At 26.6% G+C, this 27099-nt stretch overlaps 8 protein-coding genes across 17 annotated transcripts in view; 7 read left to right on the top strand and 1 right to left on the bottom strand.

Annotated features, from left to right (window-relative positions):
* Positions 1–27099, bottom strand: part of LOC127284942 (calcitonin receptor-like) — a 102261-nt gene that overhangs the window by 14239 nt on the left and 60923 nt on the right. The gene's annotated exons all lie outside the window — the stretch shown is intronic.
* On the top strand, positions 299–3862 carry LOC127283738 (UDP-glycosyltransferase UGT5-like). The gene is made up of 6 exons (XM_051308840.1): positions 299–395; positions 463–1057; positions 1157–1579; positions 1657–1888; positions 1972–2197; positions 3022–3862. Exons 2-6 carry the CDS (start codon positions 632–634, stop codon positions 3305–3307), a joined length of 1593 nt encoding a protein of 530 aa, XP_051164797.1. The 5' UTR covers positions 299–395; positions 463–631; the 3' UTR covers positions 3308–3862.
* LOC127283819 (UDP-glucosyltransferase 2-like) lies at positions 3741–8320 on the top strand. 3 transcript variants are annotated; one of them, XM_051309012.1, is made up of 5 exons: positions 3741–4281; positions 4382–4804; positions 4867–5098; positions 7593–7818; positions 7901–8320. In XM_051309012.1, the coding sequence occupies exons 1-5, from the start codon at positions 3859–3861 to the stop codon at positions 8184–8186; spliced, it is 1590 nt and encodes a 529-aa protein (XP_051164969.1). In that variant the 5' UTR covers positions 3741–3858; the 3' UTR covers positions 8187–8320. The 3 variants fall into 3 exon arrangements, with proteins under 3 accessions (XP_051164969.1, XP_051164903.1, XP_051165052.1); XM_051308946.1 differs by lacking the exons at positions 7593–7818; positions 7901–8320 and adding exons at positions 5180–5405; positions 5482–5845 and having other exon boundaries at positions 3751–4281; XM_051309095.1 differs by lacking the exons at positions 3741–4281; positions 4382–4804; positions 4867–5098 and adding exons at positions 5811–6639; positions 6765–7187; positions 7279–7510.
* On the top strand, positions 8461–10502 carry LOC127284509 (UDP-glucosyltransferase 2-like). Of its 2 annotated transcripts, XM_051310088.1 has the most exons (6): positions 8461–8763; positions 8851–8948; positions 9070–9492; positions 9610–9841; positions 9926–10151; positions 10212–10502. In XM_051310088.1, exons 1-6 carry the CDS (start codon positions 8541–8543, stop codon positions 10489–10491), a joined length of 1482 nt encoding a protein of 493 aa, XP_051166045.1. In that variant the 5' UTR covers positions 8461–8540; the 3' UTR covers positions 10492–10502. The 2 variants fall into 2 exon arrangements, with proteins under 2 accessions (XP_051166045.1, XP_051165965.1); XM_051310008.1 differs by having other exon boundaries at positions 8461–8948.
* Positions 10715–11601, top strand: LOC127285524 (UDP-glycosyltransferase UGT4-like). Of its 2 annotated transcripts, none has more exons than XM_051311717.1 (2): positions 10715–11122; positions 11220–11601. In XM_051311717.1, the coding sequence occupies exons 1-2, from the start codon at positions 10715–10717 to the stop codon at positions 11571–11573; spliced, it is 762 nt and encodes a 253-aa protein (XP_051167674.1). In that variant the 3' UTR covers positions 11574–11601. The 2 variants fall into 2 exon arrangements, with proteins under 2 accessions (XP_051167674.1, XP_051167603.1); XM_051311646.1 differs by having other exon boundaries at positions 10715–11134.
* On the top strand, positions 12922–23380 carry LOC127279889 (uncharacterized). Its single transcript, XM_051302568.1, has 20 exons — positions 12922–13551; positions 13659–14081; positions 14173–14404; positions 14487–14712; positions 14773–15051; positions 15868–16207; positions 16330–16752; positions 16845–17076; positions 17159–17384; positions 17500–17656; positions 18226–18684; positions 18769–19191; positions 19532–19763; positions 20007–20232; positions 20365–20649; positions 21316–21757; positions 21864–22286; positions 22374–22605; positions 22724–22949; positions 23026–23380. The coding sequence occupies exons 1-20, from the start codon at positions 13144–13146 to the stop codon at positions 23291–23293; spliced, it is 6162 nt and encodes a 2053-aa protein (XP_051158525.1). The 5' UTR covers positions 12922–13143; the 3' UTR covers positions 23294–23380.
* LOC127284694 (UDP-glucosyltransferase 2-like) lies at positions 15570–17807 on the top strand. Its single transcript, XM_051310329.1, has 5 exons — positions 15570–16207; positions 16330–16752; positions 16845–17076; positions 17159–17384; positions 17500–17807. Exons 1-5 carry the CDS (start codon positions 15803–15805, stop codon positions 17753–17755), a joined length of 1542 nt encoding a protein of 513 aa, XP_051166286.1. The 5' UTR covers positions 15570–15802; the 3' UTR covers positions 17756–17807.
* On the top strand, positions 25007–26778 carry LOC127285402 (UDP-glycosyltransferase UGT5-like). 2 transcript variants are annotated; one of them, XM_051311436.1, is made up of 4 exons: positions 25007–25553; positions 25637–25868; positions 25972–26197; positions 26258–26778. In XM_051311436.1, the coding sequence occupies exons 1-4, from the start codon at positions 25281–25283 to the stop codon at positions 26535–26537; spliced, it is 1011 nt and encodes a 336-aa protein (XP_051167393.1). In that variant the 5' UTR covers positions 25007–25280; the 3' UTR covers positions 26538–26778. The 2 variants fall into 2 exon arrangements, with proteins under 2 accessions (XP_051167393.1, XP_051167479.1); XM_051311522.1 differs by having other exon boundaries at positions 26263–26415.

Genomic DNA, 27099 nt, shown 5'->3' with positions numbered 1-27099 from the left:
TTTATTGATAGTTGAAAATATGGGGAAAAAATTTTTTTTTTTAATTTTCAAAACGATTAAAAGTAATTTGAATATTTTTAGATAATTTTCACGAACGCGTCTTTGATAAACTTGAAAAAGTTTCTTCCTCGAAAATATTGAAAGAAGTTAATTGAAAAAAAAATTGAATAAAAAATCTGACCTAAAATTTTCAACTTTTATGTTAATATTATGTTAATATTATTATAATATAATATCTATTTACAGAGAAAAAAATGACTTGGTAAAAAATTTACATTATTTAAAAACACATTTTGCATAGTTCAAATATAATTTCATAGAAAAGTTTTTTCATATATAATTTAGATTTAAATTTTTATATCTTCGAATACAGAAAAAAAACGAAAATTTCGAACGTAAGTTTATTTAATTTATAAAAAAAAACTTTATAATAATTATTAATAATTTATTTTATTGTTTCAGTTTAATATATCTCTTTAAAAATTATTTTCTATTTTGAATGTGAATTATGTATATTTAATTATACTAAAAACAATATTCTACCAAGTGTGAAATAATCGTGTGTATATGTGCAAGGAAAGCAAAGAAATTAATTACATTTCTAAACTTGGGACATGTGAATTTCAGTGACATGATAAAAATGGTGCATTATAATTTAGTTTTTTATTTCTTTTTATTTAATATTGCCGTTGATAAGAGTAATACCTACAGAATTCTCGGGATTTTTCCATTTAATTCACGAAGTCATAATAATGTATTTGAAAGTGTTACAAAAGCTTTGGCTCGTCATGGACATCAGGTGGATGTTATTTCACATTATGATTTAAAGACACCAATTAAAAATTATAAACGAATTATTAATTTAGAAGGAACAATTGGAAAAATATCAAATAAATGGGACGCTAATAGAGCAAAACAAGTGGCAAACACAGAAATTGTTGATTTAATTGTAAAAGATTGTGGTAATAAATTGTGTGATTTGATGGGATTTAAAAAAATACAAAAATTTCTCAAAAATCCACCAAATAATCCAGCTTATGATTTGGTTATAACTGAGGTTTTTAAAAATTTTATAAAACAAATGATTTTTAAAAAATTATTTACAATTATTTTTAATTAAAATTGTTTGAAATTTAAAAAAAAAAAAAAATTTCAGGCCGCTGCTGAAAATTGTTACTTTGGTTTTGGACATGCTTTAAAAATTCCTGTGGTGGGAATTTCGACTCTTTTACAATTTTCATGGTTCGATGAGAGCATCGGAAATCCCATATCACCAGCATTGGCAGTAAGTATTTACATGGAAAATGCTGAAATTTCAACATTTTGGGATCGTTTGAGAAATACCTTCTTGACGCAATTTGGTAGATTAAAATTTTATTTTCTAACGGAGAAATATCAATCTGATGCAATGAGAAAATATTTGAATCCCGAGATTCCTAATATTCGTGAAATTGAAAGAAATGTCTCGCTAATATTTGTCAATACTTATCAAAGTTTATTAGGTATACGACCAAATACTCCCGCTCTCATTCCAATTGGTGGTATACAAGTAGAACAAAATCAGGACAAAATTACTCCAGTAAGTTTTTTTTTTTGTTAATAAAATGTATTTTTCAAACAACATTTTTTTTTACAAAAAATAATTTTTTTCAATAGGAATTAAAGTCTTGGATGGATGATAGTAAAGATGGCGTTGTTTATTTTACATTAGGATCAATGGTAATAGTGGAAAGTCTTATGAAAGAACAAATATTATCGCTTTATGCCTCGTTCGCTAAAATTTCGCCAGTTCGAGTATTAATCAAAATAAAGGATCAAACAAAACTTCCTCCGGGTTTGCCAGACAATGTACGGACAATGTCATGGATTCCTCAGATTCCTGTTTTGTGTAAATATCACGAAATGATTTTAAAAAAAATTATTACAATAAAAAAAAGGATTATGAATTTTTATAATTATCGTTAATTTTAGGTCACAAAAACACCAGAATTTTTATAACTCACGGTGGATTAAATAGTTTAACTGAAGCTGTTTACTGTGGAGTACCAATGATTGGAATTCCATTATTTGGCGATCAACAGTTGAATATAAATATTTTAACATCAAAAAATTTAGCAGTAAAATTAGATTACGAACAAATGACTGAAAAAAATTTAGACGAGGCTTTAAATAATCTTTTATACGATCCTAAATATGAGTGAGTAATAGAAAATTAATTTTTATTTTAAATTAAAAATTGATGGTAAAAAATTTTGAAAAATGAAAATATAAAAAATTACCGACACAGAAATCTACTTTACCGACTGATGGTAAAACAGTTTTTTGAAAATAAAAATATAAAAATTACCGACCTAGAAATCTACCTTACTATAAGTCGGTAAGGTAGACTTCTATGTCGACAATTTTTATATTCACATTTTCCAAAAAAATCTTTACCATCAGTCGGTAAGGTAGATTTCTATGTCGGAAATTTTTATATTTACAGTTTCCAAAAAAAATTACCATTAGTCGGTAAGGTAGATTTCTATGACGGCAATTTTTATATTCACATTTTTCAAAAATCTTTACCATCAGTTGGTAAGGTAGATTTTTATGTCGGCAATTTTTATATTCACTTTTTCCAAAAAAAACTTTACTATCAGTCGGTAAGGTAGATTTCTATGTCGGTAATTTTTATAGTCACATTTTTCAAAAATCTTTACCATCAGTCGGTAAGGTAGATTTCTATGTCGGCAATTTTTATATTTACATTTTCCAAAAAATCTTTACCATCAGTCGGTAAGGTAGATTTCTATGTCGGCAATTTTTATATTCACATTTTTCAAAAATCTTTACCATCAATTAATAAGGTAGATTTCTATGTCGGCAATTTTAATATTCACATTTTCCAAAAAAAAATCTTTACCATCAGTCGGTAAGGTAGATTTCTAGGTCAGTAATTTTTATATTTCTATTTTTCAAAATTTTTCTTACCATCTTGTTGATTTTTTCACCATCTACAAATAATTATTGTAATTACAGACAAACTGCAAAATATGCATCTCGTATATTTAGAGATCGACCAATGAATGCTACGGACACTGCAATTTTTTGGATCGAGTACATCATTAGAAATGGAGCCGACTCATTAAAATCACCTGCAGTCGATTTATACTGGTATCAACTGGAATTGATAGACGTTTATGGATTTTTAATCCTTTGCTTATTAGTAATAATTTACGTGACATTTCTTATTTTAAAAATATCTTTCTATATACTAAAATATATTCTAAGTTTGAGATATTATTTACATAAAAAAAAGAATTAAAATTCTCATTAAAATGAAAAAAATATGTAATAATTTTAATCAAATTATTTTAAACAATTCATATTAATATTTATTGTAATATTATGATAAGATAATTCAAATTTAATAAATTATATTAATTTAAAAAGTATGATAGATTAAAAAAAACATTCTTCAAATAGAAAAAAAATGTTTTAATAACTGTCGATAAAAGTAAGTTTTTTCTTTCTTTTTAAAGATATAAAAAATGAAAATTGCAACATTTTCTCTATTTGAAAAGCATGTTATGCATTTAAAAACAGTTCATTTTATTTCAATAAAAAATGTTAGCAGATAAATGCAACTTATCATGATAAATCAAATTTTAAATTGTCTACTACTTTATAAACAATTCGCTTTTATTTGCCGGTACATATTGCATAAGATTTTAAGTGTCACTATAACCATCAATGAGATAATGCACACTACATAATAATCCGCTTAATAGGAAGCGTAGTTTATAATATTGGCCAGTTGAAAAACGATAGTAGAGTGACATTGAAATTAGTGAAATAATACAAGGATATAAAACAATGATTTCCTTTCGTAATTTCTCTTTGTGCCTATTTTTATTAATATGTTTAATTAGTTCAAACAGTGATGCTTACAGAATACTTGTCATTGGTCCTATTAATTCAAAAAGTCATAGTAATATATATGAAAGTGTTGCTAAAGCTTTAATATTAAAGGGACACCGAGTTGATGTTATTTCACATTTCGAATTGAAAAATCCACCAAAAAATTATACGAAAGTTGTAAATTTGGATGGTTCATTGAAGGCAATGGTAAACACATGGACACTGGAAATTGTGGAAAGTTTTCGTGATATTGATTTAGTTCCTGCAATGATTGAAGAATTTGGAAACAACTTGTGTGACTTAATGGGATTGGAAAAAATGCAGAAATTTATTAAAAATCCACCACGTGATCCTCCATACGATTTAGTCATTGCAGAGGTATTATTTTTATTTATATTTTATAATATTTTATTATAAATATTATAAACTTTATAAAATTATAAAGTTATTATTATAAGGTCTAAATTAAATTTTGCAGGCGTTTGTAGCAAATTGCTACTTTGGATTCGGACATCTTTACAAAGTTCCAGTGGTTATGCTATCAGCTTTGCCACAAATTGTATGGTTTGATGACATACTTGGAAACCCAATGTCAAATGCATATACAGTTCATATGGAGACAAAAGATGCACGAATTGTAACATTTTGGGATCGAGTGACAAATCATTTTTGGGCTCTTTATGGCAATTACAGATTTTACAGATCCACAGAAGAATATCAAACCAACGCCATGAGAAAATATTTAAGTCCAGATGTACCAAATGTTAGGGAACTAGAAAAGAAGACAGCATTGCTTCTTGTTAATGCCTATCAGAGTTTTTTTGGTATAAGACCTTTAACACCTGCTGTAATTCCCATTGCTGGCATTCATGTTGAACTAAGTGAAGCAAAACTATCACCGGTATGATAATCACATTAATAATAATATTTTCAATTTTAAAATAATATTTCCTCTAAATGCAGGAACTGAAAGTCTGGATGGATGAAAGTACTCACGGTGTAGTATTTTTCACTTTGGGATCTATGGTAATTATCGAAGATTTTCCAAAAGAAATTTTATTAGGACTCTATGGGGCTTTTGCGAAATTAGCACCAATTCGAGTTCTTATGAAAATAGTAAATGAAGAGAAACTTCCTCCGGGTTTGCCGAAAAATGTTTTGACAATGTCATGGATTCCTCAGATTCCAGTTTTAAGTAAGATGAATTTTATTAATTAAAACAAAAATTTAAGTGTTTGAAAAATAAAAGAAATTAATAGTTTAAACATTTTTTTAGAACACAAAAATACGAAAGTATTTATGACTCATGGCGGATTACAAAGTGTTCAAGAAAGTCTTTACTTTGGTGTGCCAATGATTGGTTTTCCACTATTTGGCGATCAGCCATTAAACATTCGGTTGCTTGCTGAAAAGAATGTAGTTTACAAAATGGATTATAAAGATATTACAGAAAAAACTTTAAATAAAGCTCTGAATGCAGTTCTCCATGGTACTAAGTATCGGTACGATATTATAATCAAATTTTTGTAAATTAAATTCATTTTTGAATTTATGTTTAAAATTAATTAATTATTATAGGGAAGCTGCTAAACGTGAATCTCAACTTTTTCGTGATCGCCCAATGAATGCAACAGAAACAACAGCTTTTTGGGTTGAGTATATTATAAGAAATGGTGCAAATTCTTTACGATCACCAGCAATGGACATGCCTTGGTGGAAAGCCGAACTAGTCGATGTCTACTTATTTTTCTTTATTTCTATTCTTTTAATAAGCTACATTGCTATTTTTGTTTTGAAAAAAATTTGTTGTCTAATGTGCAGTATTTTAAATTCAAATTCTCAAAGTCATAGGAAAAAGGATTAATAGTTATCCATTTGATTTAGAACAATTATTAAATTAAATTTTTATTTTTTGTTAATAATAAAATAATACTTATTTTTATTTAGCTATTTTAATAGATGATAATTATTTATTTTGAAATTAAGTTTTTAATTTATTATTTAATTTATTGCATCAGTTTCTCTACGAGAAAAGTGTTTGATGAATGTATGAACTGTTTTATTTAAATAAGAGACATGCAATTTAGCATGATTAATCGAATTTAAAATTATTTATCTCTTTATAAACAAATTATTTTTATTTGCTATATTTCAAATAAGGATTTAAGCATCGTACTATTCTCCTCGATAAGATAATAAATTAATGAATCATAAGAATTCATTTAATAGGATACGTAGTTTATAATGTTGGTCAGTTTAAAAATAGCAGTTGACTGGAGTTGTTATTAAATTACTACAAACATCTAAAGGGGAAAAATGATTTCCTTTAAGGACTTTTATTTGTGTTTATTTTCAATATATTTAATTAGTTCAAACAGTGATGCTTATAGGATTCTTGTTATTGCTCCTCTCAATTCAAGAAGTCATAGTAATATGTTGGAAGGTGTCGCTAAAGCTTTAGCAATAAAGGGACATCAAGTAGACGTTATTTCCCATTTCGAAATGAAAAATGCACCAAAAAATTATACAACAATTATAAATTTGGACGGTTCAATGAAGAAAATGGTTAATACTTGGACAATGGACATGGTAGAGCATTATCGAGATATTGATGTAGTTCCTACAATAGTTAAAGATTTTGGAAGTAATTTTTGTGAATTAATGGGTCTAGAAAAAATGCAGAGGTTTATTAAAAATCCACCACGTGATCCTCCATATGATTTGGTCATTACAGAGGTATGCAAATTTATTTTCGTTTTTTAATAAAAATATTCTGTTATAAATATTATATAATTTGATAATAGTTATAAATTAATGAAAATAATTCAATATCAAATATATTTTTATGTTCGAATATTCAGGCTTTAGGAGGAAATTGTTTCTTTGGATTCGGTCACGTTTTGAAAGTTCCGGTTGTCATGGTATCAGCTTTAACTCACTTTTTATGGTTTGATGAAATACTTGGAAATCCAATGTCTAACGCTTACGCAATTAATTTAGAGACAAAGAATTCAAGAATAGTCACATTTTGGGATCGAGTAAAGAATCAATTTTGGGCTCATTACGGTAACTACAGATTTTACAAATATACAGAAGAATATCAAACTATGGCAATGAGAAAATATTTAAGTCCGGATATTCCAAATATAAGAGAAATTGAGAAGAAGACATCTCTGCTTCTAGTCAACGCGTATCAGAGTTTTTTTGGTATACGACCTTTAATTCCTGCTGTGGTCCAAATTGCTGGCATTCAAATTGAACTCAGTGAAACAAAAATTACACCGGTAGAATAATGTCAAATATGTATTAATAATAATAGTAATATTTTCATGAATGAAATATTTGTAAGTTGTTATATTTTTGCTTTGAACACAGGAGTTAAAAATTTGGATGGATGAAAGTACTCACGGTGTAGTATTTTTTACTCTGGGATCAATGGTAATTATCGAAGATTTTCCAAAAGAAATTTTATTAGGACTCTATGGGGCTTTTGCGAAATTATCACCAATTCGAGTTCTCATGAAAATTGTAAATAAAGAGAAACTACCTCCAGGTTTGCCGAAAAATGTCTTGACAATGTCATGGATTCCTCAGATTCCAGTTTTAAGTAAAATGAATTCGATTAATTAAAATTTTGTTTCTATTTGGAACAAAAAATTATTAGTTTAAAATTTTTTAATATTTTTTAGGACACAAAAATACGAAAGTATTTATGACTCATGGAGGGTTAAATAGCGCTCAAGAAGGCCTCTATTTTGCTGTGCCAATGATTGGCTTTCCTTTATTTGGTGATCAGCCATTAAATATTCGTCTGCTTGCTGACAAAAATGTCGCTTATGAAATGGATTATAGGGATATTACAGAAAAATCTGTGAATAATGCTTTGCGTGCTGTTCTTTATGATCCTAAGTATCAGTAAGTTTTAATAAATTAAACTTTTAAAGTAGTGTTTATAAGATATTCTAAAAACATCTCAGTATGCAATTAATTATTACAGAGAAGCTGCAAAGCGTGAATCTCAACTGTTTCGAGATCGACCAATGAATGCAACGGATACAGCAGTTTTTTGGATCGAGTACATTATAAGAAACGGTGCAAATTCTTTACGATCACCATCAATGGACATGCCTTGGTGGAAAGCCGAACTAGTCGATGTTTACCTCTTTTTTTTCATTTCAATTCTTTTAATAAGTTACATAATTTTTCTTATTTTAATGAAAATTTCTTGTCTAATTCGCAGTATTTTAAATCCTAATTCTCAAAATCATAGGAAAAAGGATTAAAATGTATATATTTTGATAGAACAATATTAAGTCTATTTTAACATCATATTTATTGAAATTGTAATAAAACTTTTTTATTTAAAAAACAGATGTTTAGTTTTTTAAAAGTTAATAAACAATAATCGAAACCACTATGTAAATAATTATCTTTTGCATTATATTATATCTGACGTAAAATAGTGTGTTAATGATAAGAATCATACGAAATGTAGCAAAAGTGCACTCAAGTCAAAATAATTTGAATATACAGTAGATTATCAGCTGTCGAGCATATAACCGATAAATAAAACTGTGAAAAAAAATTTAAGATTAATCGAGCTATTTCATCAATTCAAATTTGAATTAACGGATAAAATGAACTGTTTTTATCATATTTTATTAATTTTCACTCCATTACTAATTTTTGGAAACGCCTACAGAATTCTGTTTATTTGTCCCTTTAATTCACCTAGTCACAATATTTTTTTGGAAGGCGTTTCGAAAGGATTAGCTAAACGGGGTCATCAAATCGATGCCATTTCCCACTTTAAACCGAAAAATCCTCCAAAAAGTTACAAAACATTCATCGATTTAAATGGTACGATGGCAAATATAAAAAATAATTTTACATTTCAATTCGCCTCTCACATAGGACAAAATATAGTTCCAATCATTGCCGATGTAGGTGGAAGAGATACTTGCGAACTTATGGGACTCAATGAAATGCAGATGTTAATAAAGAATCTATCAAACCATCATTCCTATGATTTAATTATTACCGAGGTATATTTCATATAATTTATATTCTGACGTAATATAAGAATAATTTTTATTATATAAAAATATAATATTAAAATTTTCATCTAGAAGAAATGTTTATGTTTGAATTTATCAATATTTTTAGGCATTTGGATCAAACTGTTACATGGGTCTTAACTATGTTTTTAAAATACCTATAATAACCGTTTCAACAAGTTTAGAATATTCTTGGATTTCTCCAGGAGTCGGTAATCCAGATTCAACGGCTTTTGCTCCAAATGTTTTGATGGATTCTGCCGAAATATCGACATTTTGGGAACGATTGAAAAACACATTAGTGACGCAATTTAGTAGAAATCAATTCTACAGGTACACATACAGCGTACAAACAAATGTGATGAGAAAATATTTGAGTTCGGAAATTCCAGATATTAGGGAAATCGAGCGGACTGTAGCATTAACTTTTGTCAATTCTTTCTATACTCTGTTTGGCATTAGAATCAGAACACCGGCTCTTGTTGACATTGCTGGAGTTCACATTGAAGAGAACGACGAAAAATTATCTCGCGTGAGAAATTTCGTTTTTTTTAGTCTATATTCTGCTATATTTAATTTACTCCCAATATTTATATTTGGATATCAATTTGAAAATTAACATTAAGTAATTAAAAAGTTCTTTTTAAAGGATCTTCTAAAATGGATGGATGAGAGTAAAGATGGCGTGGTATATTTCACAATGGGATCGATGGTTTTGATCGAGACACTCCCGAAAGAAACACTTTTGGCATTTTATGCGTCTTTTGAAAAATTATCACCCATTAGGGTTCTTATGAAAATTGTAAATCCAGAAAAATTACCACCGGGTCTGCCAAAAAATGTCCTGGCCATGAAATGGATTCCACAAATTCCAATTTTACGTAGGATAATTTATAGAAATTTTTACATCACTGATAAATTTTAAATAAAAGCGTTGGAGTTGTAAAACTTAACGATTTTTTTAGAACATAACAATACAAAATTATTTATTACACATGGAGGTTTATTAGGCGTGCAGGAGGCTCTTTATCATGGGGTTCCAATAATTGGAATGCCGATATATGCAGATCAATTTTTCAACATTCGTATTCTCGTTAAAAAGAACATGGCTGTTCGTTTAGATTACAAAAAAATTACAAGTCATTCTTTGAATAATGCACTGAATCTTGTTCTTTATAATCCACTATACAGGTAGTAAAAAAAATTATTTCTATTATTATAATGAGAAATTTAATAATAAATAAATTTCAGGAAATCAGCTAAATATGAATCGCAATTATTTCGAGATAGGCCAATGAGTGCAGGCGATACGGTGGATTTTTGGGTCCGATATATCATTAGAAATGGAGAAAATGCTTTAAAATCACCAGCAGTTAATTTATATTGGTGGCAAATTGAACTTCTAGATGTTTATGCTTTTATTTTAATCTCTATTATAATGACTATTTATTTAGTTATCTTAATTTTTAAATTTATTCCACGAGTGTTGTGCAAAAATTCGAAAAAATTAACAGTTCATAAGAAAAATTAGTTAAGTTATGAATTACAACTTTATCACTTATAAACAATTAATTTACGTTTGATACATATTACATAACATCTTAAGTAACACTATTACCCACGATAAGATAATAAATTCCTGTTACATAAGAATGATTTTTTAAAAGTCGCGTAGTTAATAATAATGATCAGTTTAAAAATAGTAGTAGATTGGAGTTACTATTAGTGATAAGTAAAAGTTTATAAAAAAAACTATGATTTTGTTTCATAAATTCTACTTGTGCCTATTTTCATTATATTTTATTAGTTCAATTAGTGATGCTTATAGGATTCTCGTTATTGCTCCTGTTAATTCAAAAAGTCATAGTAATATGTTAGAAAGTGTCGCTAAAGCTTTAGCATTAAAGGGACATCAAGTAGATGTTATTTCACATTTTAAATTGAAAGATCCGCCTAAAAATTACACAACAATTATAAATTTGGATAGTCCATTGAAGAAAATGGTAAATACTTGGACAATGGAAATGGTAGAACTTTATCGAAATATTGATTTAGTTCCCGCGGTAATTGAATATTTTGGAAGCAATTTTTGTGAATTAATGGCAATAGAGAAAATGCAGAGGTTCATTAAAAATCCTCCAAATGATCCTCCATATGATTTGGTAATTGTAGAGGTTTGCAATTTTTAATTAATTTTTCGATAAATCATTATACATTATGATTAATATTTTTTTGATATCAATTAAATATTTTTATCAGGCTTTGAGGGTGAATTGTTTTTTTGGATTTGAGCATATTTTAAAAGTTCCGCTGGTAGTGGTGTCAGCATTAAAAGAATTTTTATGGTTTGATGAAATACTTGGAAATCCAATGTCTAACGCTTATACAGCTAACACAGAGACAAAAAATTCACGTATTGTCACATTTTGGGACCGAGTGAAAAATCACTTTTGGGCACATTATAATAATTATAGATTTTTTAAAAATACAGAAGAAAATCAAACAGTGTCCATGAGAAAATATTTAAGTCCAGATATACCAAGTATTAGAGAAATTGAGAAAAAAGCATCTTTGCTTTTAGTGAATGCATATCAGAGTTTTTTTGGTATATGACCTTTAATTCCTGCTGTGGTCCAAATTGCTGGTATTCAAATTGAACTCAGTGAAACCAAAATGACACCGGTAGAGAAAATATTTATTAATATTTTCAGTGAATATTTGTAAACTGTAATATTTTTTGTGAATACAGGATCTAAAAGTTTGGATGGATGAAATTATTTGAAAATTGAAGAAAGTTTAAAGTAAAACTTATTACAGGGCACAAAAATACAAAAGTATTTATGACTCATGGTGGAATAAATAGCGTTCAAGAAGGACTTTATTTTGCTGTACCAATGATTGGTGTTCCACTTTTTGGCGATCAGCCATTAAACATCCGACTGCTAGCTGACAAAAATGTTGCTTACGAAATGAATTACAAAGATATTAATGAAAAATCTTTAAATGAGGCACTTAATGCCGTTCTTTTTGATCCAAAGTATCGGTACGTTATTATAAATTAAATATTTTTAATTGAAACTAATTAAATTAATTATTGCAGGGAAGCCGCAAAACGACAATCTCATATTTTTCGAGATCGACCAATGAATGCAACGGATACGGCAGTTTTTTGGGTCGAGTATATTATAAGAAACGGTGCAAATTCTTTACGATCATCAGCAATGGACATGCCATGGTGGCAAGCCGAGCTGGTTGATGTCTACATCTTTTTCTTTATTTCCATCTTTTTTTATAAACTACATCGTGTTTCTTATTTTAGGAAAAATTATTACTCTACTCTATAATGTTTTAAATCCTTGTTCTCAAAGTCACAAGAAAAATGATTAATAATTATTTAATCATTTTTTCAAAACTATTATTTAATTATTTTTTAAATTCAAGTAATTAATTTAAATTTATTTTTCTAAGAAATGTAAAGATTATTATTGTCTTAATAAATTACTTATGAAGATATAAATGTCATTAACTCGTTCCAAGAAATCTATTCTTTTTTTGCAAACTCATCATCATCAACTGACAATGATAGAAAAGTTTAGAGATATTAGTAGTTATTAAAAATGGAAATACTTTGATAATAAATATATATTTTTTTTAAATTAATTATTAAATGTTAAATTTTTTTGATATTACATAGATATAATTATAATTTTTATGATTTTTCTAGTTAAAAACACATTTAAAAACTTTTCACATCTTCTATTTAAAAATTGTTTAATAAATTATTCATAAAAATTTCGATCACATCATCAATGCGACATTATTTTTTTTCTGATGAGTAATAGTTTATAGTTTTAATTATCTTATAGTTGTTTTTTTATCGAAAAAAATTGATAATGTGTTAATGATAAGAAGTATACTAAATGAAACAACGGTGGACTCAAGTCATTTTATTGACCATACATATAGTAGGCTATCAGCCTTCAACCATTTAACGGAAAAATACGACTGTCAAGAAAAATTGAGAATACTTTAATTGTTTCATAGACTTAAACTTGAACGGATCGGAAATTAAATCATTGATTAAAATTAAATATAAAAATTGTGATTTTTATTGACATTAATATTTAACAAAAAAAAGTCACATTAATATCACTTTTAATGATAATATCAACGATAAAATAAAATGAATTGGCTTTATTGGATTTTACTAATTTTTACTATATTAATAATTGGAGGTGATGCATACAAAATTTTGGTCGTTCATCCCTATAATTCACCGAGTCATAATATTTTTTTGGAAGGTGTTTCTAAAGGATTAGCTAATAGGGGTCATCAAATCGATCTTATTTCACACTTTAAGCTGAAAAATCCCCCAAAAAATTACAAGATAATCGTCAATTTAAATGGTACGAGGCCAAATGTAAAGAATAATTTTACAATTGATTTTGCCTCTCAAATAGGAACAAATACTGTTCCATTTATTGCGGGAGTATTTGGAAATGAAATTTGTGAACTTATGGGTCACAAAGAGATGCAGAAGCTGATAAAAAATCCCCCAATGGATCATCCCTATGATTTAATTATTACTGAGGTATTCAATTTATAATTAGAACATAATTTTTTTTGTAATCTTTATTCAATTATTTAAAGAAAAAATTTAATTATTGTTTTTAAATATATTGTGAACTTTTTTTTTAGGCATTCGGATCAAGCTGTTACATAGGTCTTGGATATGTTTTTAAAGTGCCTGTAATAACAGTTTCATCATGTTTAGAATATTCGTGGATTTCTCCAGGAGTCGGTAATCCGGATTCAACGGCTTTTGCTCCCGACGTTTTGATGGATTCTGCTGAAATATCGACATTTTGGGAACGATTGAAAAACACATTAGTGACGCAATTTAGTAGAAATCAATTCTACAGGTACACATACAAAGTACAAACAAATGCGATGAGAAAATATTTGAGTTCGGAAATTCCAGATATTAGGGAAATCGAGAGGACTGTAGCATTAACTTTTGTCAATTCTTTCTTTACTCTGTTTGGCATTAGAATCAGAACACCGGCTCTTATTGACATTGCTGGAGTTCACATTGAAGAGAATGACGAAAAATTATCTCCCGTGAGTGTTTATTCTGCTTTATTTAATTCTGTAATTTTTATTTGTCATTTTGAAAATTTCTACTAAATATTTAACAAAAGTTTTTTTAAAGGATCTTCAAAAATGGATGGATGAGAGTAAAGATGGTGTGGTATATTTTACAATGGGATCGATGATTTTGATCGAAACACTACCGAAAGAGACAATTTTAGAATTTTATGCGTCTTTTGAAAAATTATCACCAATTAAGGTTCTTATGAAAATTGCAAATCCAGCAAAATTACCACCGGGTCTTCCAATAAATGTCCTGACCATGAAATGGATTCCACAAATTCCTGTTTTACGTGAGACAATTTTTAATTAATCTATTAGCCATATATGTCTATTCATTCGTTGTGAGGATAAAATTTTTAAATCTTTTTTCAGAACATAAGAATACAAAATTATTTATGACACATGGAGGTCTGATAGGGACTCAAGAAGCTCTTTATTATGGGGTACCAATGATCGGAATGCCGATATATGCAGATCAATTTTTCAACATTCGTATTTTCGTTAAAAAAAATATGGCTGTTCGTTTAGATTATAAAACAATTACAAGTCATTCTTTAGATAATGCACTGAATCTTGTTCTTTATAATCCAATCTACAGGTAGAAAAAAAAATTCTTTCTATTTTTATTTTGAGAAATTTAATAATAAATTAATTTCAGGAAATCAGCTAAATATGAATCTCAATTATTTCGAGATAGGCCAATGAGTGCAGGTGATACGGTGGATTTTTGGGTTCGATACATTATTAGAAATGGAGGAAATGCTTTAAAATCGCCAGCAGTTGATTTATATTGGTGGCAAGTTCAACTTCTCGATGTTTACGGTTTCATTTTACTCTGTTTTATAATGACAATTTATCTTATTATCTTATTTATTAAATTCATGTCACGATTGTTGTGCAAAAATTCGAAAAAATCGCGTGTTCATAAGAAAAATGAGTAAAGTAATTTTTACTATATATCAAATAAAATGTTTAATGATATATAATTACTACATTCGTTGACAAGTGCATAACTATAATAATTAATAGATAATAATAATTTTTGTTGAAGGCTGTGACAATACTTAATAAAAAAAACATTGATCTATTAAATAATATTTTTTCAAATTTAAAAATTACAGAAAAAACTGTATTGTTTGTATTAAAAGTATTAGAGATTATACAGGTATGACATTATATAAATGAACAATAAATGTCCATCGTCTCCGACATTTAATGAAAATTTTTAAAAATATTAATATTTTTAGCATTAATTGTTTATTATTTTTCAAAAAAGAAAAATTAATGCTATTTTAATTAAAACTTTAATTTTTCTGATAAACATTTTTGAAATTCATTTGTTCATTATCTTGAACTTAAATAGTATTAATGAATTAAACATGATAAAAATATGTTTTTCTTGCTACTGCGAAGAAACTAGAATCGACACAAAGAAAAAAAATATATATTAGAAACGAACCAATTTTTTTTTATTAGTGTCTTTTTTTTATCAACAATGGACAATGATAAAATCCGGTATTAACAAACAATATAATAAAAAATAATAGCTGCAAAATTATAAATAAATTAATAAAGCAAAAAAAAAAAATAAAATGAAATATAAATAATAATATGATAATAATATTATACTAAAGTGATATTTTTCCGCTTAATTAATTTAATTTAATAAATGGGTAGTTTCGGGCAAAATGAATTTTTTATTTAAATTATTTCTTGTGTTAATAATTAATAATTGTGAATGTGATGGATATAGAATTTTGGCAATTTTCCCCTATAATTCGCGAAGTCATAATAATGTTTTCGAGGGTATGACACGAGGTTTAGCTAAACGTGGTCATCAAGTTGATGTTGTTTCACATTTTGAAATGATAAATCCACCAAAACATTATCGGACAATAATTAGTTTGTCAGGTACGCGAAATGATGTTGTTAATAATTTTACAATTGAATTTGTCAATGAACTAGGAAATTTTGTTCCTATAATTTCACGAATATTTGGAAATGAAATATGTGAATTGCTTAATCTCAAGGAGATACAGAAATTAATTAAAACACCTCCAAACGATCCACCTTATGATGTTCTCATTACTCAGGTTAATTAACTAATTATTAATTAGCCTAATTAATTTAATTATTCTTAAGATTTTTATTAAAAATTATTTCTGTAATTGAAATTTTTTTCTATACCCTAAAAAATTAATTATATCTGTTACAGTCATTTACAGCAAACTGTTTCTTAGGAATAGGTTTTATTTTAAAAATTCCAGTGATAACTGTGTCAGCATCCTTGGAATTTCCCTGGACCAGTTCTGCTATTGGAAATCCTGATTCTATTGCATTTGCTCCAAATGTATTGATGAATTCAGCGGAAATTTCAACATTTTGGAAACGAATGAAAAATTTGATAATAAATTATCGAAGTGTGTTACAATTTCGTACAATCACCGAAGAAATACAAACGGAAATGATGAGAAAATATTTGAAATTCGATATGCCCGATATTCGTGAAACAATGAAAAGCACTGCTCTTACATTTGTTAATTCATTTCACAGTTTATCGGGAATTAGAATTAGAAGTCCAGCTCTAATTGACATTGCCGGAATACATTTAGAGGATGCTCCTTTAACAGTGTCAAAGGTTTTATTTTTAATAATAATTAAAAAAATAAAATTTTTATTCGAAATTGAAAATTTTATTTTTATAATAATTATCTTTTTTTTTCATTAAAGGAACTAGGGGATTGGTTGGATGAGAGTAAAAAAGGTGTCGTTTACTTTTCATTGGGTTCTTTAGTGGTAATTGAGACACTTCCCAAAGAAACGCTTCTTGCGATTTTCTCGTCTTTCAAAAAAATTGCCCCTGTTAGAGTTGTGATGAAAATCGTCAATAAAGAAAAACTTCCTTTCAGTCTACCCAGTAATGTTTTAGTTTCAAAATGGATTCCTCAACTTCAAGTTTTAAGTAAGCAAAACAAAAATATTTTCTTTTATTTATAATAATTTTATCAAATAAGTGATAATAGTCTAAACGATATTTTTTTTAGAACACAAAAATACAAAATTATTTATCACACATGGAGGTTTAATGTCAACATTAGAAGCATTGTACTATTGTGTTCCATTAATAGGAATTCCATTGTTTTATGATCAATTTTTTAATGTTGGTATATTGGTGAAAAAAAATATGGCAATCGAATTAGATATCAATAAATTAACTGAACATTCTCTAGATAAAGCTTTAACAGAAATTCTAAACAATCCGATATACAGGTATAAATATTCTTCACTATTACATAATAGTTCAAATTAAAATGTTCAAATTAATTTTTTTAATTCAAAAAAAGTTAATTTTTTTGCAGAAAAAATAAACATTTATTTTTTACAGGGAATCGGCAAAATACGAATCTCGTCTATTTCACGATAGGCCAATGAATTCAACAGAAGCTGTGAATTTCTGGGTGGAATACGTGATTAGAAATGGACCAGATTCTTTAAAATCACCAGCAGTTAATCTCTATTGGTGGCAACATAATCTTCTCGACGTTTATGGATTTTTAATATTATGCTGTTTTTTGCTAATGTATTTCCTTTTTATTTTTTTAAAATATGTTTTACATTTCATTTTAATTTATAATTTATAATTTTTAATTTTAATTTATTGTTCTATATAGAATAAATAATTTATCACACGTTTTCTTTTATCTAAATATTTTATTAATAAATTTTTTTTAAGATAAAGGAAATGTAAGTATAAATTATTATTTTCAATTAAAATTCATTTACTAATTATTTAAAATAAAGAATATTTATCAAAATTTCCTTTCATTATTTTTCCATATTTTTTGTATGTATTATTTTTTGTTTCTATTTTTTTTTTACTATTGTTTCGATTCTATTTTAAAATTAAAAACATTTTCATTCGGTACATTTGAAAAAAAAATCGCTTTTCCCACAAAGTGATGTTGAAATTTCCAAAGTTATCTTTTTCTACATAAAAACATGTTACGCAACTGAAATAAATTGCATATACATTAATATTCTTCATGAGATCAATGTGGCAAGTCAGTCTCATTATTGAATTGCCTGATACCTGTTCTTAAAATCCGTTTAGCATATTCGATTTATAAATGTGATACTTGTTTTATTTTCATTGAAACAAAAAAAAATGAATTTTCTTTCTTTAATTATTTTCTGTTTCTTTTTTATAAACGAAATTCATGGCTACAGAATTTTGGCAATATTTCCATTTAATTCACGTAGTCACAATAATGTTTTTGAAGGTGTAACGCGTGGTTTAGCTAAACGTGGACATCAAGTTGATGTTGTAACACATTTTGAAATGAAAAATTCACCACCAAATTATCGGACAATTATAAATTTATCCGGTACCAGAAGGAATGTAGTGAATAATTTTACAATTGACTTTGCATCACAACTTGGCGATGACCTCGTGCCATTAATTTCTGTCTTTTATGGAAATGAACTTTGTGAGTTACTCGCTCACGAGAATATTCAGAAACTTATTAAAAATCCTCCAAGGGATCCACCTTATGATATTTTAATCACTGAGGTTGGTTTTTAAATTTTTTAAATTTTAAAAAATTTTTAAAAATTTTTAAAAAGTTTTTTATAATTTTTCTATGCTTCTTCTTAGGCATTTACAGCAAATTGCTTTATAGGAATTGGACATATTTTAAAAGTACCAGTAATAACAGTTTCTTCATTATTGGAATTTTCTTGGACAAGCGATCATGTTGGAAATCCAGATTCAATAGCATTTGCGCCAAATGTTATGATGGATGCGGCAAAAATTTCAACATTTTGGGATAGGTTGGAAAATACAATAATAACATATCGTAGTAAATTTCGTTTTTTTTCAATTACTGAACAAGTACAAACTGAATTGATGAGAAAATATTTAAGTTCAGATATGCCAAATATAAGGGAAGTGGAAAAAAGTACTGCTCTAACATTCATTAATTCTTTTCACACATTATTTGGTATTCGAATAAGAAGTCCTGCTTTAATTGATATCGCGGGAATACATGTGGAAGACAGTGACGTTACAGTATCCCCGGTGAGAGAATTTCTTTTTTTTTTTTTTTTTAACTGAAATGGTTAAAAATAGAACAAATTGGTAAATTATAACACTTAGAAAAATATGCTATTGAATCAACAGCATTTCTGTAAAAGGTATAAAAATTATTAATTCAAGAGCATATGCTATAAAGTAAAATTTTTTTTATAGATTTTATAGCATAAGCTAATTTTTATATACCTTTGGCAGAAATGCTATTGATTTAATAGCATATTTTTTTCATTGTGCAATTACAAAAAATTGTAATGATAAGATAAATTAATTTAATGAATTAATTTCATAAAAAATAGTAATTTTAGTTTAGAATCTTAATTTTTAGAGTCTTCAGAAATGGTTAGACGAAAGCCCTCAAGGAGTGGTTTACTTTACACTTGGTTCAATGGTTTTAATCGAGACTCTACCAAAAGAAACACTTCTTGAAATATATTCAGCTTTTGAAAAAATAACACCTGTCAGGGTTCTCATGAAAATTGCAAATAAGGATAAATTACCACCGGGACTTCCCAATAATGTACTAATTTCTGATTGGATTCCACAACTTCAAGTTATGCGTAAGAAAAAATGCTCCTTTAAATTTAATTTCTTATTTTCTAAATTCACAATTCAATATAAAAAATTTGCCCTTTTTCAAACTTATTATAAATATGTAATTTGCATTTATAATTTTGTATATGACAAAATCGATAAACAATATTTTCTAATAGGTAATTAAAATGTTATAATAATATTGAATTTAAATAGTTATTAAGTCAATATAATTACCATCTGAATTACATTTCATGTGTTTCTGACAGGACATAATAATACAAGATTATTCATAACACATGGAGGATTAATTTCAACTCTCGAGGCATTATATAATGGCGTTCCTTTAATTGGATTACCGTTATATGCTGATCAATTTTCCAATATTCGCATTTTTGTTAACAAAAATATGGCAATTAGATTGGACTATAAAAAATTGACAAAGAAGTCATTGGATCATGCTCTCAATGAGGTTTTAAATAATCCAAAGTATCGGTGTGTATTTTTATATAAGACACTTTTTTTTTTGTTTATTTATAACAACTTCAATAAAAAAATTTGCAACTTAAAAGGTAATTTCATAGAAAAATTGCAAAAAAACTATTAATAATATCTTTTTACAAACAGAGAGGCTGCAAAATATGAATCAAAATTATTTCGCGATAGACCAATGACAGCGACAGAAACTGTTAATTATTGGGTTGAATATATAGTCAGGAATGGACCGAATTCTTTAAGATCACCAGCAGTCAATCTCTATTGGTGGCAATTGGCCTTACTTGATGTTTATGGATTTTTATTACTGTGTAGTATCATCACAATTTATTTGTTTTTGTTTATTATTATACGCACTATTCGGACTATTTTGAAAAGAATAATGCCCACCACAAAATCTCACAATAAGAAGAAAAATTAATTTTTCAAAAATAAAAATTATTATTTATTAAATATTATTAATACGAAATTTTTATCACTTATTTTTGTACATTGCATGTGTATATAATTAGAAATAAATTAAGAAAATAGAAAAACATTTTCAAGGGTATATTTTTAGTAATTTTTTTTAAATCACTATTTAACTATTGATAAGGTAAAATATAATAACGTTAGTTACGAACAATCTATAATCGAAATGATTTGCTTTTTTTCAAAACTATTCTGAGATCATGTTAACTATATAAATGATTACTTAACAAACAAAAAAACATATCTTGCAACATCTATATATGATTTAAATTGATAAATAAATTCATTTACACAGAGAAACCTTTGGGTTATATACGTCTTATCTCCCATGTAGTGTCTTTCTAAAGGTGCTTTTATATCTCCAGTATTTTTGATGAGTGTATCAATGATTTTTCACGACCGTGATTGGCTTTACTAAAAATTTCGTGAAAAGTGGAAATTTTAATAGAGCCAATCACTGAATTTTCATGACCGTGAAAAATCATTTTGTCGCACCCGAAGAGGGAGAAAAAATAGTGGGAAACAAAAATTTTTACTACTCTAGACGAGCATACGATTCAAAAGATTTCTTCGTGTATTATTGCTTCAGTGTTAGTTTTTCACTTCAGCTTGAAACAATATATCTTTAAATTGTATATATAGAAAAATGAAATTCTATTCTTTTTTTATTATTTTGAGTTTCTTTATTATAATTGAAAGTGATGGATATCGAATTTTGGCAATATTTCCATTTAATTCAAGAAGTCACAATAATATGTTTGAAGGAGTGACTAAAGCATTAGCTCGCAATGGACATCAAGTGGATGTTGTCACTCATTATGAAATAAAAAATCCACCGAAAAATTACAAAACAATTATCAATTTAGATGGAACAAGAACAAAATTGGTGAATAATTATTCAATTGAATTCGCCCATGATTTAAAAGTGTCTATAATAAAATTAATTTCCGAATTATATGGAAATGAACTTTGTGATTTAATGGGCCTAAAAGAAATGCAAAATCTAATCAAAAATCCTCCAAAGGATCCTTCTTATGATATTTTAATCACTGAGGTATGCTATTTTATTTAATATTTTTATTTTTAAAATTATTTTCTGTTTTCTTTGCATCATGAAAAATTCTTTCAATAATAAAAAAAAATGTTACTTTTTTTTTTAGTCATTTACTGCACAATGCTTTATAGGAATTGGATACCATTTTAAAATACCGATTATTACAGTATTAACAACAATGGAAAATGTATGGATTAATTCTGCAATTGGAAATCCAAATTCGGCGGCATTTGTGCCAAATGTATTTAGTGAAATGATAGAAATTTCAACATTTTGGGATCGATTAAAAAATGTTATACAAATTTATCAAAGTAAATATGAATTTAACAAATGTACTGAAAAAGCACAAACAGAGGCAATGAGAAAATATTTGAGTCCTGATATGCCAAATGTAAGAGAAATTGAAAGAAAAGTATCATTGACATTCATCAATGCATTTTACAGTTTCAATGGCGTTAAAAGCAAAACTCCTGGTGCAATTGATATTGCTGGAATTCATGTTGAAGAAATTGATAATAAATTACCATCGGTTGGTTTAAAATTTTTAATATTTTTTTTTTTTCTTCTAAATTTTCTAAATCATTAATAAAAATTTTATTTTAATATATAAATAAAGGATTTACAAAAATGGATGGATGATAGTAAACATGGCGTTGTTTATTTCACATTGGGCTCAATGGTTGTGATTGAAACTCTTCCAAAAGAAACTCTTTTGATATTTTATTCAGCATTTGCAAAAATAGCGCCTACGAGAATTTTAATGAAAATTGTAAATAAGGAAAAACTTCCACCGGGACTTCCTAATAATGTTCGTATTTCTAATTGGATTCCTCAAATTCCAGTTCTGCGTAAGAATTTTCTTTTATTATTTTCTTTTTTAAAAACATTTCAATTTGCGAATTTAATTCAATTCAAATAATCTAATTAAATAAATTTAATATTAATACCTAATTTATTGATTATTAGGACACAATAATACTCGTTTATTTATGACACATGGAGGTCTTTTATCAACATTAGAGGCACTTTACCACGGCATACCTATGATTGGATTTCCTCTGTTTGGAGATCAATTTCTAAATATTCAACTTTTCGCGAAAAAAAAGATGGCAATTTTATTGGATTATAAAACAATAACGGAAGAATTATTAAATGATGCTTTGAATTCTGTTTTACATAATTCTACTTTTAGGTAATTTATATATATGATATTAGTTATTACAAAAAGTTAAAAAAAAATTAAAAAAATAATACAATTTTTTTTGCAGAGAATCAGCAAAATATCAATCACAATTATTTCGTGATAGACCACTAACAGCTGGTCAAACTGTTAATTTTTGGGTTGAATACATAATTAGAAATGGACCAAATTCTTTAAGATCACCAGCAGTCGATTTATATTGGTGGCAATTTGAACTTCTTGATGTTTATGGATTTTTATTGTTATCTTTTGTAATAATTTTATTTATTCTAATGAAAATAGTTAAATTTATCTTTTATAAAATTTTGAAAATTTTTACCGATGATGATTGTTGATTATCAAAATTTATTATATTTTAATTTATTTGTATTTTAATTTTTTTTTTGTAATTATCGAAATAAAAAATTATTTTTATTAATAAATTTCATTAAAATCATTTTATTTTCACATTGAAATCATTTTGTTTTCATATTGTGGGTATGGTAAACATTCTACTTCAAAATAAAGTGTATCCTTTTACAGAAAGGGAATAAACTTGATTGTTTATGACAGATTCGATTCGTGTCAATACAAGAACCCACTTTGTCATGCCTCTATGATCGAATTTCCAATATATCGTGCTTTTCAATTTACTATAATATTAAAATAAAATTATAATAGGAAATTTTTTTACAGAAATTTGTAAAAAAGAAACAAAAAATATTTCTAATGAGAATAAAATTAAAAATTTATTAATAATTTTAAAGAGTAAAGATTTTCCCTTACGGAATGTTTAATAAAAAGTTGAGAAAAATTCGATCATTGGAAGGAATAAAATAACATAAAAAATGTATGTTATTAATGTTTATTGCCACAAAACAAAAAACGACTTTTTGATGAATTGGTTCGTCATCATCTTCATGTTAAATCTAATAAAAATATTTATAATTTTATTTATAACACCACATTAACTTTTTTTTTAAATAATAAAAATACACAAGTAATAACAATTACATACAAATCCATACAAAAACACGATTGCAAACCGAAAGTAATATAATGACAGGTTCATTACCTCCTGCCGCCGTCAGATGGCAGCAGCATGCAGGGCGCACAAAGTCGCAGCTGTTATTAGATTACTTTTCTACTTTTTGTTTTGCAACCATGTTTTTCTATGGATTCGTACCGTCTTTTGGATTTAGGAAATTTATAAGATGAGGATTTTGGCTGATTTTGTTAAAAGTGTTTGTTAAAAATGGTTTTTTTTATTTAAGAACCATAATCAAAAAGAATTTTTAAGTGCCAACTCATTTTTATTTAAACCTCCTTCTGGCGTACCGTGTCCTTCCAATGATCGAATTTTCCTCAACTTTTAATTAATAATTTTGTTATGGATTATTATTGTTGGATAAAAAAATATTTTGAAATATTTTCATAATTTTGAGTGTCTAAGAGGAAAAAATAAATAATTTTTTTTTTTTTAATGCAATGTACAAATTAAAGACAAAAGAAATTAAAACCATTAATTTTTATCACTTTTTTTGTTTCTAAATGTTATCAATTTAAAGCAAGGTTGTTTCGACATTTTTTCATCGAGTATTTTCAGTTTGTATTTAACTTTACATTTTACAACAATGTTTTATATTTCGCAAATGTGAGAGACTTGCGATAAAAAAAAGTGATCAATTCAAAATTCATTATTTATATTTAAAATTTTTTTTTTTTTGCCGTAAAAATGGATTTTTACAAAAACATATTATTTATTATTTTATGCATTAAATTTTATAGTGAAACTTATAAAATATTAGCAATTTTTCCCCTAAATCCAAGAAGTCATAATATTATGTTAGAAGCAATTGTCAAAGGTTTAGCGAAAAATGGTCACAATGTCGATGTTATAAGTCATTATGAATTGAAAAATTCTTTAAAAAATTATAAAACAATTATAAATTTAAATAACACTTTAAAATCATCTATAAATTTTATGACAATTGATTTTGCATTTGAAATTGAAGAATATTTGATATCATTAATTGCCACAAATGGTAATCAAATTTGTGAATTAATGGCACACAAAGAGATGCAAAAATTTATTAAAAATTTACCAAATTATGATGTTGTCATCACCGAGGTAAAAATATGAAATTTTTTTTAAACAACAAAAGAATTACGGAAATTATTTATTTTTTTTAGGCATTTGCAGCGAATTGTTATTTTGGATTTGGATACATTTTAAAAGTACCTGTAATAATTGTTTCTACATTTTTAAAAGAATTTTCATGGCAATCGCACATAATTGGTAATCCAAGTTCAATTGCTTTTACTACGAATGTTTTGCTTAATATGGTGTTGCCTAAAACATTTTTTCAACGCTTAAAAAGCACTTTTGTTTTTTATCAAAGTAGATATATTTTTGAAAAAATTACTCATGTACAAACAGAAGCTATGAGAAAATATTTGAGTTCAGATATACCAAATATAAGAGAAATTGAAAAAACTGTTTCATTAATGTTTGTTAATTCACATCATACTTTATTTGCCATACGGCCTAACACTCCGGCTGTAATACCAATTGCTGGTATTCACATTGAAGAAAATGATGACGAACTATCTTTAGTGAGTTTTCATATTTGTTTTTTTGATATTTTATTTTTTGCTCTTAAAATATTTTCTATAATTTTTTTTTTCTATTCTAAAAGGAACTGAAAAAGTGGATGGATGATAGTATTCATGGTGTAATTTACTTTAACCTCGGTGCTATGATGCTGATTGAAAGTTTTCCTAGAGACACTCTTCTTGCTTTTTATGCATCATTTGCTAAAGTAGCTCCTATAAGGATACTCATGAAAATTGCGAGTGAAGATAAGTTACCACCAGGTTTACCTCAAAATATTTTGACATTATCATGGATCCCTCAAATTCCCGTTTTAAGTAAGATTAAAAAATTTCATTATTTTTACACTATATGGGACAAAAAAAAAAAAATTAAATTCCTTTGACGATAAAAATAATTTAAAAATTAAATTTTCTATAGAGCACAACAACACAAAGGTTTTTATCACTCATGGAGGACTAATGAGTTTACAAGAAGCAATTTACCATGCTGTACCTATGATAGGGCTACCATTTTTTATTGATCAATTATCGAATATTGAAATTTGTGTTGAAAAAAATATAGGCATTCGTTTGGATTTAAAAACATTAACTGAAACAAAATTAAATAATGCATTGAATCTCATTCTTAATGATTCAAAATACAGGTAAGTTATTTAAAAAAATTTAATAATTCCCTAGTTAATAATTGAAAAATTTTTGAATAGAAAAGCTGTTTTACGTGAATCGCGTCTCTTTAAGGATCGACCAATGAGTGCAATAGAGACTGCAAATTTTTGGGTTGAATATGTCATTAGAAATGGACCAAATTGTTTAAGATCACCAGCAGTCGATTTGCATTGGTGGCAAGTGGAACTTTTAGATATTTATGGATTTTTACTATTTCTTTTTATTTCAATACTGTGGTTAATTGTATTTTCTATAAAATTTATTGTTATATTTATTAAATCAACAAAGCTCGATATTGACAATAAAAAAAGAAGCTAATTATACAGAAAATTTTTAAAAAATTTGAATACTCAAAATTTTCAATCTCCGATTAGAAATAATTAAACTAAATTCACTATGTAGATAATGATTTTCTTCAAATGTACGGCATATTATAATAAGTACTGAGAGTGGAAAATTTTAGATTATCATCAAAATTAGGAGTACTAAAAATAATATTTAACAAATAAAACTGAATTGACTGCAGCTAATTGTCTTTTATCTTAAAAAATATTTTTAAAATTCCTAACAAAAAAAAAGCAATATCGAATTTAAATTGTACTTGAAATTTACAATTGCTTTTGCGTCATTTATATTATATTTGATATAGATAATAAAATTGTATAAAAGAGTGGGAAAACTTTATCAAATAAATAAATATTAAATAATGATATAATTATTTATAGAATATTACATCAGTAAAATTTACAACGATCAATGATTAAAAATACGAAAAATAATAAAATTTTATAGCCAAAAAATTTTTCTTTTAAAAGAATCATGAATTACAAAAATTTTTTACTGACAAAAAATTATAGTAATTTAGAAAAATAAAAATCGT

Source organism: Leptopilina boulardi, unplaced genomic scaffold (assembly GCF_019393585.1).
Source record: "Leptopilina boulardi isolate dan_hultmark-lab unplaced genomic scaffold, ZJU_Lbou_2.1 LbouV2_1, whole genome shotgun sequence".
Taxonomy (NCBI): domain Eukaryota; kingdom Metazoa; phylum Arthropoda; class Insecta; order Hymenoptera; family Figitidae; genus Leptopilina; species Leptopilina boulardi.
The sequence above is the reverse complement of the archived record's forward strand: the minus strand, read 5'-3'. Positions and strand labels throughout refer to the sequence as shown.